Raw genomic sequence first — 18,117 nt, forward strand, 5'->3', positions numbered from 1 at the left:
TAAAAACTGATTTCAGTTAAATCAATAATAATATCAGATGTTTATATTTTGTTGAGTTCTGCTATTATTCATTTGGCATTAAGCCAAGCCAATCTGCACTGAAAAGTATTTAAAGCTATCTTGCCATCTGGGAAGAAAATTATTTGTAAATGACACATCTTGAATTATGAGTCTTTCAAATACAGCCCAGATATACTGTCACACAATGCAAAGCTATGCAACCCATAAACTAATGTTGTAGAACACAGTATACACAACCTATAAAATGAAATGTATATACTGATAACGTGTAAAAATATGAAAATACGTGCATACAAAAGTACTAAAGGTACTTTAATATTCAATAAAAAAGTATTCAATAACCCAAATATTGAAATGATTATCTTTGAATGAAAGGTCATTTTTAATTTTCTCTCTTTTGTGCTTTTCTGTATTTTCCAAATTACCCTTACTTTGGTAATTAAAAAAAAAACTATAATTAAACAAGGGGATATAGGCCAGGTATTAGAAATATTTTTAGATAGGAAAAAGTAAGTACAACTCTACCTGTGAATAAGACATCGCCACCATCTAAGGTTGCATTTTCGTCTTTCATCTCTACTATGTTGAGCTGAAGTTTTTCTAATGCTTCTTTCATCATGTCAACCTGTTGAAAATAAAATGATTCAGATTAATATTCTACCATTTTCTAACAAGAAAACCAATCATCTAAAAGTTCAGAACACTGAATTACGCCCCCATGTGCACACATACACATATACAATGCACACCCTCATGAATTTGTGAATGTATGTAGTATAGTTTGGACCAGCCATGATCATTTGCAAGAGAAGAAATTATCTATTAGGAATTGTCCATTTTGTCTCCTTCTAGTCTGACATCGAGTCAATATTATACTCCTTTCGTTCTGTTGGAGTCTGACTGCTTAGAGGACACCGTTGAAGGTGTGACTAATTAGGGCACAAGAGTCAAGAGAGGCGGGAGGCAGAACATCCAACCTTCCTACCCGTCCCAGAAAAACAGATTTAATTTTAAATCTTAAGTCAGCTATTCAGTCAGAATTGCACACACAGAGTAATATGTGGAAGGAATATCAATGACAATAACCAATAACTTGAAATCTCAGCCCATTGGAGAGTCACTGTTTTCTATTCAAATATTTTCTAAAATGTCAGAACATCTAAGGCTTCTCTGTAAATCTGAACTGTTATTTAAATTTAACCTAGGTCTCTAGAGGTGATTAACAAATACAATCATTGTAATCAAACCAAAGAATACCTGAAAATGAATTTCGGGATCGTTCTATGATCCCAGGGTACAGTCTAAAGCACAGAGATATCCTGGGCCAAACTAGGGAACACCTGTAGTAAGGTTTACATTAATACAAGAAAAAAATGTAAGGCATAACAAATGCCCTTTGAAGTCCTTCCAGCAGTTCAACAAAACAATTTAAATATTTCTGAAGGTCTGTATAACTTTTAACATGGTAAAGGTCTACATTGAGAAGACATGAACAGGGACTAAGGGAAAAACAAGAGATCACATGACACTGGGAAAAGTAAAAGTTCTGCCAAAATACAGCATGCCCAGTACACATAGTGAAGTCGTCAAAGAAGAGTTTAGGAGACATAAATATAGCAGAGTAACTTCTAAAGTAATAAAAACATGGAAATACTTTGACAGCAAGCCTGACATTCATGCAGTCAAAAAAATTAAAGAGAACGCAAAATAAAATAAATATATCATCTCATCCTTGTCCTGGAACTCGTGTAAAAATTCCACAAACCAGAGTGACTCAGAACAATAAAAAATTATTTCCATGGATGAAATGGTCTTAAAGTAATAAATACATCTAGTGACCTCTTTTAAACAGTAGAATAGGTTTTCCTATGTAACAGGAAGTGAAATCGTTGCTATAGCATAAAAAAGAAGGAAAACAATATCTACCATGACTCATTGGGCTACAGTGAACCCAGGAAAACACACAACTGCTTCCTTCCAGCATCTGCCTCTGTGTCCATGGAAAATTCATTGAGTTTAGAGAAATCATGAGAACTGAGCTACTGTTACCTTTTGTTTCTATTATGAATGCTACTGCTTCCCTTATAAGTTAACATTTCAGAGATTACTAGGAATTCAGCAATAACATGAAAAGTTTATATGTAATAACTCAGGAACTTTATTCAACTCTTAATTAACAGTTCAAAAAGAAGAGAAGTAGGGAGATTAACAGATACCAGTTTCAGGAACATTGCACTTCTTTATAGGTCCTATGTCTTTCAAATTAATGTTTTAGGGATAAAATTCTTGTGGTTTCTTAAAAGTTAAAACAGCTGCACTGACATGAAAAAACTGGCTTTTGTGTAAGGGCCGTACTTAAAAAAAAAAAATTCAGTCACATCTATATAAACAAACAAAAAAATTCAGTCACATCTATATAAACAAATTCAGTCACATCTATGTAGGTACATACCACAAACATGGGTAATACTATTACTTTCAGAGTTAAGGGTATGGACAAGTTAAAAAATGTTTTAAACACTAACTAAACAGTCTTGAGAATTGCAGGACCATATGGCATCAGATGTGCAATGCTAACCCTGATGAAATTTCTGAAGAAGAAACAAGAGAGGCTGAACCCAGAGGCTCAGCTCCATTGAAAACCGCACGCTCTTTGGCACAAGGGTTCCATGAAGCAGACAAACTCGGCTGCAAACAAGGCCCAGTGTTGCCCTGACACACTGTCCCATAACAAGCCAGCTATTCAGGTAAACAGAACACTAAATATAATTATAGAAGTGGGAATTTTTGCTGGAAAATGTCCAAACCATGAGCCTTCAAGAAACTGCCCATTCTGCGGTTACATGGCTATGGTTAATGTTGACTTAATTAAGCTTCAAGAGGAAAAAAAAAAAAAGGTCAAAAACACACCCACCTTTCACTGAGACAGTAATCTTGCAGAGTGGAAATTAGCATTACTCAGGGTAGAGAGAAACTGTCAGAACAAATAGTATTAATCCCAAAGGCTGAGTTGAATGGGTTATTTTAGCCCATGAAATTAGAAACAAAAAGGGCAAATTATAGAAACAACCTTAATTTAAACTTAACTATATTATTTTCATACTCTATTCTAAAAAATTTACAAGAACTTCTTCCTTCCCTTTTCACTCTACATGCATTCTTCTTTTCTTTTCTTTTTTTTTTTTTTAAACTTTATACTTCCATTTCTTTTTGCCCCATCTTTTCTCCTCCCACCCTTTGCTACAGATTCCTTCCCTGGCCATAGGGGGTTCAGGCCACCCCTGCCGCTTCCAACCCATATGTCTAGACTGGGTACTATTTTTGAGGTAATTGTCTTTTTCTTTTCTTCTTCCCTCGCTCCCTTTCTTTGTTTTCTGGAGTACAAATGTTAAAAAATGTAGAGTTCTTGGGGTTACACATTCACAGTCACTCCTGGGAATGTCTGTATAGCGTAGTGTTATGATCCAGGGCCTGGGGTTCAAATCACAACTCTGCTACTTATTAGCCAAGTGACCTTAGGTTGTTTAACTTTCTGAGCCTCAGTTTTCTCATCTTTAAAATGGGTGGTTAGTCATAATAGTAACAGCTTCCTAGGCTCCTCCTGCACATTAAATACACGTAAAACACTTAGCACATGATAATTACTCAATAAATATTAGATATGACTTTTGTTATTTTGATGAAAACCAGCTTGTGTGGACCCAGTGACAAATACTTGTACTATGAAACTGACCCACAAGGGAAAAGCTGTTGTTTTCTCTTACATTTGGATGAGTTTCTTGTTTTTTACCACCCCATGACAGATCCCATCTGCTTTCTAGTGAATTAAAATTAGTCTTTTCTGCAAAGCCAGTGTAAAGTCAGAGCACATACATTGAGGACACATTTAAATTTAAATCATTCCAATCTGATTTCTTTCCAGCTACTGGAAGTTGTCAGGCTATATGGTAGATTTCTTGTATAATCTCTGCTTTGAAATAGCCCTCTGGAGGTAATACACAAGGTGGGAAGTGGCCTGTCTGGTAAGATGTCCCACAGGACTCAAAAGAGTGTCAGCCAAGATGATACAGAATGATTACAGTTACTGAAGACATTACACTTGGGCTTGTCTAAAGAATTCCCTTTCCTTCTCAATGCCTGGTCTCCTTTTCTCACCTTTTCTGTTCTACTCTCTTCTTACTTTCTTTTACGGCTCTCATTTCTTTTCCCTCATTTGTCCTATCATGTTTATATCATCATCCTGCCTTCTCATTTCACTCCTTTTGGGTTCTCATGGTGAATGGAGAGAACTGGGGATTTGAATACAGGCTCTATCACTTATTAACAATATGACTTGGGATGAGTTAACTTCTCTGAGCCCAAGTTTCCTAATCTGCAAGTGGGATAATGTTTTCTTTCTAATGGGGATTATGTGAGTAACAAATAAACTAATACACATAAAGCACCTGGCTCAGCACCTGACACATTGTGTTCAAAACCAGTAGTTGCTGGTATCATTATTATTTTGCCCTAAATTAACTCAGTGCTTTGGATTCTGGCTACCTTTCAAAAAAATTAAAATTAAAAATAAAACATACCATTTTCATCATTAAATAAAACACCTTTTGATACCAACTCTCCTTTTCTTCTTGCAAAATTCCGCCCAAACACAAAATACCAAAAAAACCCCCCAAAAAACGTTCACAGTTTTATTAGCAAGTTATTGAATATATTTCATAATAGTCTGCAGTACACCATAATTAGTTTAATACTTTTCATTTAGATGCCAATATTTTCCAGTTAGCCCTATCCAAAGTTGACTTTGCTGCATATTTCCAACAACATCCACTTTGAATGTTTCACATCTTCCCTTTGGATGCTGTGAATGTGCTCACAGGGCCTGATGAACAGTTCTGTGCTGCGCTCCATTAAGAACCTGTACCTCTATTTGCCAAGCCACTTTCTTTTAGCTGCTTCTGCTCAGTGGGCTGCCAGATGTTCTGACTGCAAATGAGGCCCTTGGCATTGGCCTGTCCACAGCCGACAAATCTCAGTCACCCACAGTTCTGCCCTGCGCTGGGAGCTGTGCTGTCAACACTATTACTAGTACGTTTTCAATGCCCATCCATTTAGATGTTCTGAGTCCCTTCTAACTAATCATATTATAAGAGCTTTAAAATTATCCTGTCATCCTATCCATACTCTGCTCTACCTCTGAAGAGCTGAATAGCAGCAACATAGCTTTGTTGGTAGTGAGATGGTGTCATTTTCTCAACTTGTCACTGACTGTGTTTGGCTATTTAATGTTAAGTATGACATGTGGATAATGCTGAGGAAGCCACTCAAGAAGCAGATGTGATGTCTCCAGCATGTCATGACACACCTGGTTTGGAACTTGCATCGAAATTACACTGTGTTGATCCTGGTCAGACACAAACTTTCATTTGTTTATGCTACCTTAATGTCCTTTGTTAATCATTACATCTTTGGTCACTATGGCCACTTGGACTAGTACATTTGGCTGATTTTGTAACAATACTTAATGTTCACATCATGCTTTCACATGTATTTTCTCATTTGGTCAACATTTCAAGTTCAAGGAGATTGGTTCAAGATGGCGGAGTAGAAGGACGTGCTCTCACTCCCTCTTGCGAGAACACCAGAATCACAACTAACTGCTGAACAATCATCAACAGGAAGACACTGGAACTCACCACAAAAGATACCCCACATCCAAAGAAAAAGGAGAAGCCACAATGACATGGTCGGAGGGGCACAATCACAATAAAATCAAATCCCATAACTGCTGGGTGGGTGACTCACAAACTGGAGAACACTTATACCACAGAAGTCCACCCACTGGAGTGAAGGTTCTGAGCCCCACGTCAGGCTTCCGAACCTGGGGGTCCAGCAATGGGAGGAGGAATTCCTAGAGAATCAGACTTTGAAGGCTAGTGGGATTTGATTGCAGGACTTCGACAGTACTGGGGGAAACAGAGACTCCACTCTTGGAGGGCACACACAAAGTAGTGTGCACATCGGGACCCAGGGGAAGGAGCAGTGACCCCCCACAGAGACTGAACCAGACCTACCTGCTAGTGTTGGAGGGTCTACTGGAGAGGCGGGGGGTGGCTCTGTCTCACTGTGAGGACAAGGACACTGGCAGCAGAAGTTCTGGGAAGTACACCTTGGCATGAGCCCTCCCAGTGTCCGCCATTAGCCCCACCAAAGAGTCCGGGTAGGCTCCAGTGTTGGGTCGCCTCAGGCCAAACAACCAACAGGGAGGGAACACAGCCCCACCCATCAGCAAAAAAGCAGATTAAAGTTTTACTGAGCTTTGCCCACCAGAGCAACAGCCAGCTCTACACACCACCAGTCCCTCCCATCAGGAAACTTTCACAAGCCTCTTAGACAGCCTCATCCACCAGAGGGCAGACAGCAGAAGCATGAAGAACTACAATCCTGTAGTCTGTGCAACAAAAACCACATTCACAGAAAGATAGACAAGATGAAAAGACAGAGGGCTATGTACCAGATGAAGGAACAAGATAAAACCCCAGAAAAACAACTAAATGAAGTGGAGATAGGCAACCTTCCAGAAAAAGAATTCAGAATAATGATAGTGAAGATGATCCAGGACCTCGGAAAAAGAATGGAGGCAAAGATCGAGAAGATGCAAGAAATGTTTAACAAAGATCTAGAAGAATTAAAGAACAAACAAACAGAGATGAACAATACAATAACTGAAATGAAAAATTACACTAGAAAGAATCAATAGCAGAATAACTGAGGCAAAAGAACGGATAAGTGACCTGGAAGACAGAATGGTGGAATTCACCGCTGCAGAACAGAATAAAGAAAAAAGAATGAAAGGAAATGAAGACAGCCTAAGAGACCTCTGGGACAACATGAAACACAACAACATTCACATTATAGGGGTCCCAGAAGGAGAAGAGAGAGAGAAAGGACCCAAAAAATATTTGAAGAGATTATAGTTGAAAACTTCCCTAACATGGGAAAGGAAATAGCCACCCAAGTCCAGGAAGCACACAGAGTCCCATACAGGATAAACCCAAGGAGAAACACGCCAAGACACATAGTAATCAAGTTGGCAAAAATTAAAGACAAAGAAAAATTATTGAAAGCAGCAAGGGAAAAACGACAAATAACATACAAGGGAACTCCCATAAGGTTAACAGCTGATTTCTCAGCAGAAACTCTACAAGCCAGAAGGGAGTGGCATATACTTAAAGTGATGAAAGAGAAAAACCTACAACCAAGATTACTCTACCCAGCAAGGATCTCATTCAGATTCGATGGAGAAATCAAAAGCTTTACAGAAAAGCAAAAGCTAAGAGAATTCAGCACCACCAAACCAGCTCTACAGCAAATGCTAAAGGAACTTCTCTAAGTGGGAAACACAAGAGAAGGAAAGGACCTACAAAAACAAACCCAAAACGATTAAGAAAATGGTAACAAGAACATACATATTGATAATTACCTTAAACGTGAATGGCTTAAATGCTCCAACCAGAAGACACAGGCTCGCTGAATGGATACAAAAACAAGACCCATATATATGCTGTCTACAAGAGACCCACTTCAGACCTAGGAACACATACAGACTGAAATGAGGGGATGGAAAAAGATATTCCATGCAAATGGAAATCAAAAGAAAACTGGGGTAGCAATTCTCATATCAGACAAAATGACTTTAAAATAAACAATATTACAAGAGACAAAGAAGGACACTATATAATGATCAAGGGATCAATCCAAGAAGAAGATATAACAATTATAAATATATATGCACCCAACATAGGAGCGCCTCAAAACATAAAGCAACTGCTAACAGCTATAAAAGAGGAAATCGACAGTAACACAATAATAGTGGGGGATTTTAACACCTTACTTACACCAATGGACTGATCACCCAAACAGAAAATTAATAAGGAAACACAAGCTTTAAATGACACAACAGACCAGATAGATTTAATTGATATTTAAAGGACACTCCACCCAAAAACAGCAGATTACACTTTCTTCTCAAGTGAGCACGGAACATTCTCCAGGATAGATCACACCTTTGGTCACAAATCAAGCCTCAGTAAATTTAAGAAAATTGAAATCATATCAAGCATCTTTTCTGACCACAACATTATGAGATTAGAAATCAGTTACAGGGAAAAAAACGTAAAAAACACAAACACATGGAGGCTAAACAGTACGTTACTAAATAACCAAGAGATCACTGAAGAAATCAAAGAGGAAATCAAAAAATACCTAGAGACAAATGACAATGAAATCATGATGATCCAAAACCTATGGGATGCAGCAAAAACAGTTCTAAGAGGGAAGTTTAGAGTTATACAAGCCTACCTCAAGAAACAAGAAAAATCTCAAAAAAACAATCTAAACTTACACCTAAAGGAACTAGAGAAAGAAGAACAAACAAAACCCAAAGTTAGCAGAAGGAAAGAGATCATAAAGATTAGAGCAGAAATAAATGAAATAGAAACAAGGAAAACAACAGCAAAGATCAATAAAAATAAAAGCTGGTTCTTTGAGAAGATAAACAAAATTGATAAACCATTAGCCAGACTCATCAAGAAAAAGAGGGAGAGGACTCAAATCAATAAAATTAGAAATGAAAAAGGGAAGTTACAACAGACACCGCAGAAATACAAAGCATCCCAAGAGACTACTACAAGCAACTCTATACCAATAAAATGGACAACCTGGAAGAAATGGACAAATTCTTAGAGAGGTATAACCTTCCAAGACTGAACCAGGAAGAAATAGAAACTATGAACAGACCAATCACAAGTAATGAAATTGAAACTGTGATTAAAAATCTTCCAACAAGCATAAGTCCAGGACCAGATGGCTTCACGGGTGAATTCTATAAAACATTTAGAGAAGAGCTAACACCCATCCTTCTCAAACTCTTCTAAAAAACTGCAGAGAAAGGAACACCCCCAAACTCATTCTATGAGGCCACCATGACCCTGATATCAAAACCAGACAAAGATACTACAAAAAGAGAAAATTACAGACCAATATCACTGATGAATACAGATGCAAAAACCCTCAACAAAATACAGGCAAACAGAATCCAACAACACATTAAAAGGATCATACACCATGATCAAGTGGGAGTTATCCCAAGGATGCAAGGATTCTTCATTATATGCAAATCAATCAATGTGATATACCATATTAACAAATTGAAGAATAAAAACCATATGATCATCTCAATAGATGCAGAAAAAGCTTTTGACAAAATTCAACATCGATTTATGATAAAAACTCTCCAGAAAGTGGGCATAGAGGGAAACTACCTCAACATAATAAAGGCCATATACGACAAACTCACAGCAAACATCATTCTCAATGGTGAAAACCTGAAAGCATTTCCTCTAAGATCAGGAAAAAGACAAGGATGTCCACTCCCACCACTATTATTCAACATAGTTTTGGAAGTCCTAGTCACGGCAATCAGAGAAGAAAAAGAAATAAAAGGAATACAAATTGGAAAAGAAGAAGTAAAGGTGTCACTGTTTGCAGATGACATGATACTATACATAGAGAATCCTAAAGATGCCACCAGAAAACTACTAGAGCTAATCAATGAATTTGGTAAAGTTGCAGGATACAAACTTAAAATACAGAAATCTCTTGCATTCCTAGACACTAACAACAAAAGATCAGAAAGAGAAATTAAGGGAACAATCCCATTCACCATTACAACAAAAAGAATAAAACACCTAGGAATAAACCTACCTAAGAACGTCAAAGACCTGTACTCAGAAAACTATACAGCGCTGATGAAAGAAATCAAAGATGATATAAGTAGATGGAGAGATATACCATGTTCTTGGATTGGAAGAATCAATATTATGAAAGTGACTATACTACCCAAAGCAATCTACAGATTCAATGCAATCTCTATCAAATTACCAATGGCATTTTTTACAGAACTAGAACCAAAAAATCTTAAAATTTGTATGGAGACACTAAAGACCCCGAATAGCCAAAGCAGTCTTGAGGCAAAAAAATGGAGCTGGAGGAATCAGACTCCCTGACTTCAGACTATACTACAAAGCTACAGTAATCAAGACAATATGGTACTTGCACAAAAAAAGAAATATAGATCAATGGAACAAGATAGAAAGCCCAGAGATAAACCCACACACCTATGGTCAACTAATCTATGACAGAGGAGGCAAGGATATACAATGGAGAAAAGACAGTCTCTTCAATAAGTGGTGCTGGGTAAACTGGACAGCTACATGTAAAAGAATAAAATTAGAACACTCCCTAACACCATACACAAAAATAAACTCAAAATGGATTAGAGACCTAAATGTAAGACTGGACACTATAAAACTCTTAGAGGAAAACATAGGAAGAACACTCTATGACATAAATCACAGCAAGATCCTTTTTGACCCACCTCCTAGAGTAATGGAAATAAAAACAAAAATAAACAAATGGGACCTAATGAAACTTAAAAGCTTTTGCACAGCAAAGGAAACCATAAACAAGACGAAAAGACAACCCTCAGAATGGGAGAAAATATTTGCAAACGAATCAACAGACAAAGGATTAATCTCCAAAATATATAAACAGCTCATGCAGCTCAATATTTAAAAAATAAACAGCTCAATCCAAAAATGGGCAGAAGACCTAAATAGCCATTTCTCCAAAGAAGACATACAGATGGCCAAGAAGCACATGAAAAGCTGCTCAATATCACTAATTATTAGCGAAATGCAAATCAAAACTACAATGAGGTGTCAACTCACACCAGTTAGAATGGGCATCATCAGAAAATCTACAAACAACAAATGCTGGAGAGGGTGTGGAGAAAAGGGAACCCTCTTGCACTGTTGGTGGGAATGTAAACTGATACAGCCACTATGGAGAACAGTATGGACGTTCCTTAAAAAACTAAAGATAGAATTACTATATGACCCAGCGATCCCACTATTGGGCATATTCCCAGAGAAAACCATAATTCAAAAAGACACATGTACCCCAGTGTTCATTGCAGCACTATTTACAATAGCCAAGTCATGGAAGCAACCTAAATGCCCATCGACAGATGAATGGATAAAGAAGATGTGGTACATATATACAATGGCGTATTACTCAGCCATAAAAAGGAATGAAAATGGGTCATTTGTAGAGACGTGGTTGGACTTAGAGACTGTCATACAAAGTTAAGTAACTCAAAAAGAGAAAAACAAATATCGTATATTAATGCATATATGTGGAACCTAGAAAAATGGTACAGATGAACCAGTTTGCAGAGCAGAAATTGAGACACAGATGTAGAGAAGAAACGTATGGAAACCAAGGGGGGAAAGCGGTGGGTGGTGGCGGTTGTGGTGTGATGAATTGGGAGATTGGGATTGACGTGTATACACTGATGTGTATGAAATGGATGACTAACAGAACTTGCTGTATAAAAAAATAAAAAAAGAAAAAAGAAAAACTAGTGAGATCAAAGAAAGTCTATAGTTTGGTTAAGAGTATTGTTGCAACATTAATTTCCTAGTTCTGACAAATGGTTATACAAGATGTTAACTTTAGGGCAAGCTGAGTAAAAGGTATATAGGACTCTCTGGGCTATCTTTGTAACTTTCCTGTAAATTTAAATTATTCCAAAATAAAATGCTGATTAGAAAGAAAAAAAGAAGATAAAAATGATAGATCTTAAAAAAGAAACTGGTTTATGCACTAAATGTTTTGTGCCGTGGTCTAATATTAACATGATGTCTGTGTAAAATGACTAAAAGAACCAGTGTTGAATCACGTTATATTTCCTGTCATTCTGTATTATCCCAGATTGCTAAATGTGTTCTTTCCAAGAAGTTTGCTTGAATTACGGTATACGTTTACTGTCCTATGTGACAGTTTTGTCATTGTTAGAGATTTCAGTAATTAAAATGGGAAACAGAAACTTTAAAAAAAACACAAACATTTCAAGTTCAATAAACATTTAGTGGATGCCAACTTTTTAAAAAACCAAGCTGCAAAGATTAAAAAAAAACCCCACAAAACCATAGTCCTTGTCCCTGAGAAGTTAATGATGTAGTAGGGCAGATATATCTTATGAATATATAGTGACAATAAAATAGAATATTTGTTGGGATGCTCAGAATAACTCCAAAAGGTAGGAAGGGTATGCATTGGTATACCTATTTTACATATGAGTAAACTGAGGCTAAGGGAGGCTGACTGACTTGAGTTAAGCTTCCTGAGCCCATGCCCATGTTCATGTTCATCTTCACTGCACTTTGTGATCATGATTCTCCTGAGGTCATATCATAGAGCACAGCCCCCATCAGAATTGAAGCTCATGTCTTCTCTTTTCCAACTCTGCATATTTAAGTCTACTGGGTATTAGACGGTCCTATGCTAAGGTGACTCTGGATTCCATGATCTCTTCATATCAGAGATGGAGGAAATTTCTGTACATTAGGGCCCTAGGATGCTAAGGTGCGGTATAATAAAAAACGATAAGTAATATGAACAGGATGTATAAGTCCCACCAAGAATGTTCACCAAGGATAGCCTGCATTTTAATAACCACCCTTCAACTTTGGGATGCCTTAGATTTGTTCACTGGTTTATTCCTTAACTTTTCTATATGTGCTAATGAAATTACTAAAATTAACCAAAACTACTAAAAAAAAAAAAAGATCAAAGAGAGGTTTAACATACTAAATGACTCAAACTTAAAAATTCCTAAATAAAAACATATTGAAATTCTCTTCTATATTATAATTTTAGGAAAAAGCTCTTAGGAGGGATTTAGTTAGCAATATAATAGCAAACATCCATATAGTCCTCCTATGTGCCAGATACTCTACTAAGAACTCATATTCAACTTATCTAACCTTCATAATCCAATGAAACAAGTACAAACATTATTTCTGTCTTGCAGATGAGGGAGCTGAGGCAGGGTAGTGACTTGTCCACAGTCTTATAGCAACAGAGCTGAGTTTTGAACTTAGCTTTACTCTGAAGTTTGTGTTCTTCTTTGTTATACAACTTGTCACTAACAAAAAGATAATTTAGCTATCTACTGTGCATTAAAATGAAAATTAATGTTAGAAATGACTGTGAGAATCTACAATACTCTTAAAAACATAGTATGTTCACTTTAATCTATTTGTTTAAACAAAAATGTGAACTAAGGTATTCTGGAGGAAGGCAGGGACAGAGCTACAAATTTTCAGCAATGTGAACTTAGGTTTGGTTTCTAAAGATCCTAAATTTTGTTTTCCTAAGCATATACAAACTAAGGCTACTGAATTTGAGGAGCCATTACTTCATCCTTCCAATTTCTAGATCAGATTATGAGGAGTTATTTGCAAAAAAAACGCTTTAAATAGTCAACAATGTATTTTAATAATAGTGAGATTACAAAAGCATATGGACGTGTAGACACACTTCAAACCAAGACACCATACACATTCCAAACCAATTCAATCACTCTGGAGAGATTCTGAGAAGAGTTTCTGCCACATTGGGAAGTATGGTAGGCAGAATTCTAAGATGGTACCCGAGATGGTTACCTCCTGATGTACATGCCATGTACAAATCTCTCCCTTTGTGTGTCAAAAGGACTTGTAAATATGATGAGATATCACTCCTGTGATTAGGTTACATTTCATGGCACAGGTAAAGATATTTTGCAGGTGTAATTAAGGTCCCTAATCAGTTGACTTGAGTTACTCAAAAGAGAGATTATCTTGGGTGGGCCTGATCTAGTCAGGTGAGCCCTTAAAAGAGGGTTTAAAGGTCAGAGATGGAGGAAGTCAGAAAGATGTTCTCTTACTGTTCTGGAAGAAAGCAAACAACCATGTTGGGAACTGCCTATGGAGGGGGTCTACAGGGTGGTCTCTAGGAACTGACAGCAAATCCCAGTTGACAGCCAGCAAAAACCCAGGGTCCTTAGTCCTACAACCCCAAGGAACTGGATTCAGCCAACAACCTGAATGAGCTTGGAAGAGGACCTAAGCTCCAGATGAGAAAACAGTCCAGCTGACAACCAGGTACGCTGTGCCCAGACCTCCAACCTACAAACACTGTGAGATAATAAATGGGTGTTCTTTTAATGCTATGTTTATGGTAGCAGTAGAAAACTAATAGAGAAACCCCCAAATTAAAACAGATTTTTAAAAAATGTATTTCAAAAGGCCTTTGATCAGAAGCAAATGTTGAACTAAATGTTCATTTCCAAGTTGTTTGTTCAGAATATGGGGCACTAATTCTTAAAATGTTCCTAAGAAATTTCCAAGAAAACAATGTTTTAAATAAGTTTAGGGTTACAGACCCACCAACATCCTTAATCCATTATTTACTGAAATGCTGTACAACTAAATTTTAAAATGAAAAAAAACAAGTTGCAATTCTGTTACAAATCTAATACATGCTCATAAAAATTAAAATGATAAAATTATATATGTTAAAAAAAAACTATATGTGTAAATAGTAATACAAAGCAAAACTGTGCCTTGGGCCATTCCAATCTTATTTTGTTTCATTCATTCAGTAGATACTGAGTGTATGTTGTGAGCTAGACACCATGATAGACAGTGGTCAGTGACCATCAAAAAACAGACATGACCCCTACTATATAGTGCCCTCAGGGTAACAAACATTAAAGAGTCACACAAGTCAGTATACAGTTATATGTTATGATAAGGGCTATGAAGGAAAACAATAGTGTGCTTTGAGAAATAAGAGGGGTACATGATTCAGTGGGTCAAGGAAGGTCACTCTGAGGAAGTAACATTTAAGCTCAGAAATCAAAATGATAATAGTAGTTATCTGTTCCTGCTGGTGGGTCATTTGGAATTCTTTCTTAGAAACAAAAAGGGTTTCTGGATGATCCTCAGATTATAAACAGCTCAACTTAGTCTATGAAAAATTAAGGAAGGGCTTACTGTATTAGGAAAATGGTCAATAGAACTGGAAATTATTTAATACATTAAAATCTTCAAAAGTTATCATTTAAGCAAATGTCATTAATTCTGTGATTATTCTGGGAACTCATGATATTTACAGGATGGTCAGCATGTATGAAAGTTTTGTAACCACCTAGTTCATGTCCCTCTTATTGAACTTTTGTAATAATAACTGTTACAAACAATTATTGTACAAACTGATCTCTTTTCCCACAGATTATTAAATATCCATTGCATTTTTTCCCATTGATTTCTTGGATTTCTAAACTTACTCATTTATTTCCAGTGACAAGTTCTAAAAATTAACCAGGATATTTAGCATCTTGGTTTCCGTATTTGTAAGATGAGGGGGCAGAGCTTAAGAATGAGGTCATTTCCAGCTCTAGATTTCTAAGAGTTGTAGTCGCAAAACAATTTTTGGCATTCATAAATGTGACTCTAACTGTAACTCTATTTACCTCCCAAGAGTTTACTGAAAACACTCCAGATGGTTATTCGTGAGTTAAGTATTCTGGTATTTACCCAATTCAATCAGAAGCAAGAGGCTGGGGAATTCCCTGATAGTCCAGTGGTTAGGACTCCATGCTTTCACTGCAGGGGATGTGGGTTCCATGCTTGGTGGCGGAACTAAGATCCTGCAAGCTGAGAGGAAAAAAAAAAAAAAAAAAAAGAAGAAGCAGCAAGAGGAGGCTGGGTATATGGATGCTGGGGAAAGAGAAGACTGGTCCAAAAGTGGATTAAAAAATCCAAGAAAGGGACTTCCCTGGTGGCGCAGTGGTTAAGAATCTGCCTGCCAATGCAGGGGACACGGGTTCGAGCCCTGGTCCGGGAAGATTCCACATGCCTCGGAGCAACTAAGCCTGTGTGCTACAACTACTGAAGCCCCCGTGCCTAGAGCCCATGCTCTGTAACAAAGAGAAGGAGGCCTGCAATGAGAAGCCCGTGTACCACAAGGAAGAGGAGCTCCCGCTCTGCAACTAGAGAAAGCCCGCACGCAGCAATGAAGACCCAATGTAGCCGTAAATAAATAAACAAACAAACAAACAAACAAATAAATAAATAATCCAAGAAGAATGGGAACCTCAGAGATGAGCACAAGGATTCTGCTGCAGTGGGAAAAACTGTATCTAGAAAACAAGGTGTGTGTGTGTCAATGCTAACTTATGATACTTACATTTTATTTTATTTTATTTTTTTGAGTAACCTAAGGTACTGCTTTTTACCTGACAGCAGTGAGAAAAATTATACTATGTAGAACTTCGATAATGCCTTTCCTATGTAAAGACAGATGTCAGGCCTGCTTTGCTGCTAACCTCTGCATGCTTTCTCATGTCCATATAAAGTGTAGGAGATTTTATCAACTTTGGGTTCATCCCCACCCAATAACCAGGATCAATCATGACCTGAAAAAAGGAGGATCTAACAAGCTCTAGGCCAATGCTCTGGGACTTAGCATTAAGTCATTCTTTATGCTTTGTCCCATTTTAAACCATATACCTGGGTGCTGCTTGGATTCTTTTCCCCAGAGTCCTGTTGTAGTAACTTATCCCAGTCTCTTCCTGTGAGTAGAGTCCTTCTCTGTGCTCTTCTAAAAATCTGAGGCTTTGTCCTACAACCCAGCACCGCAGATGGGCTTTCCAGGTGCCATCTCCTCAACACAGGATCAGTATCACCAAGGTCTGAGGAATCTACCTCTTAACTACTCATAACTCTGGCTCTCTTTTACAATTTAAATGCCACAGACTTAATTTGTCATCATTTAGTAAAATTTACTAAGCTCTTTCTAAGTGCCAAGCATTGTGGTAGGTGGTTTTACATGGATTATCTCATTTAATAATGCTATATCCCTTCAGGTATCTCCTAGTCTAAGTCAGTCGTGGCAGTTCCATCTCTCTTGGCAAGGACTGGTGCAAATGACCTAATTTTGGCCACTAAGGAGAAGTCTGTTGAGAGGTTCCTGGAAAGAAACATAATCCCACCTCTTCTTTTGGAGATTGTCCTGTCTGGATATGGTACCTGGAACTAGACTGGTCTGAGAACAGAACACCACCAAGCAAGACAGGGCAGAGAGACAGAAAGGGTCTGGGTCCTTGATGACATTGTGAGCTGACGAATTGACCAACCTTGAGCCCTGGAGTTCTGATATATGAGATTTTTCATTTCCTTAATCAATTAGATTTGAGTTTTCTGTTAGCTACAGCTAAAAGCAACTCATTTGCTTATATAACAAAATTGACAAGCAGTAGCCAAAGAGTGCATAACAAGACCACGTTACTAAAGCTCATTAAATTCTGATGTAGAAACAACTATTAATGGAGGACTTTTCTTCTTCTAGGACTACACCATGACTTGCCATTCAACAAATTACACAATATGTAAGATGTTATTTTAACTGATAATACCTGCTATCTTGGCTGATAAGAATGTTGATCAAATGTCACTTGTCACATGAAGACCATCCTGCTTGTAGAAAACAGCAGATTATAAATAATAATTTGTAAAGCAAAAAGCACCCCAGGAAGTATTACACTGTCTCAGTTCTGTAGATAAAGCACAACTGTTATAGCTCCATATGTCAGAGTTGGAAGTTCATGTTCCGACACCCTCATCTCTGAACCAGGGCTTGGGTCTGGAGGAATGTGAATAGAAAGGTTAGACAGAAATGCAGAAGGAAAACCAGTGGGGTCAGAGTACACAGGAGAAATAAAAACAGCTTTGAAGAAAACTGGGCAAGACCCTTTCATTATCTGGAGAGAACATGAGGACATAACAGCAAAGTTCTAGATGTTCAAAGGCCCCTCCATTAAGATGTCACAGCAAGACAGTTTCCAGGAAGAAGGCTGGAAGCAACATGTAGCTTTTTAAATGAAAACAAGCAGGAGCTCTTGCTGGTCTTGTTGCTCTCTGGGTATAACACTCATTCACGAGGTCCATTTCCTTGTTGATGATAATGACACAGTATGCGTACTAAGTGTCTAAGACCCATTGACACTCTGTCTGCAGAGAACAAATAAAAATATGATTTATCACCAAATACCAAATGAAAATAAGTGTCAGCTGCCAAAAGGCCTGCAAGATTTAGTATGCTAAAAACTAGGGAACTGACAAGTTTCTAAACTTTTAAATTAATTTT

General features: G+C 37.4%; 1 protein-coding gene across 3 annotated transcripts in view; it reads right to left on the reverse strand.

Moving 5' to 3' along the window:
* Window positions 1-18,117, reverse strand: part of DDAH1 (dimethylarginine dimethylaminohydrolase 1) — a 254,667-nt gene that overhangs the window by 41,627 nt on the left and 194,923 nt on the right. For all 3 annotated transcript variants that reach the window (XM_036856751.1, XM_036856767.1, XM_036856760.1), the window contains one exon: window positions 547-646. In XM_036856751.1, coding sequence (XP_036712646.1) covers window positions 547-646 — 100 coding nt within the window. The remainder of the gene's footprint in view (window positions 1-546; window positions 647-18,117) is intronic.

Source organism: Balaenoptera musculus, chromosome 1, assembly GCF_009873245.2.
Source record: "Balaenoptera musculus isolate JJ_BM4_2016_0621 chromosome 1, mBalMus1.pri.v3, whole genome shotgun sequence".
NCBI lineage: Eukaryota > Metazoa > Chordata > Mammalia > Artiodactyla > Balaenopteridae > Balaenoptera > Balaenoptera musculus.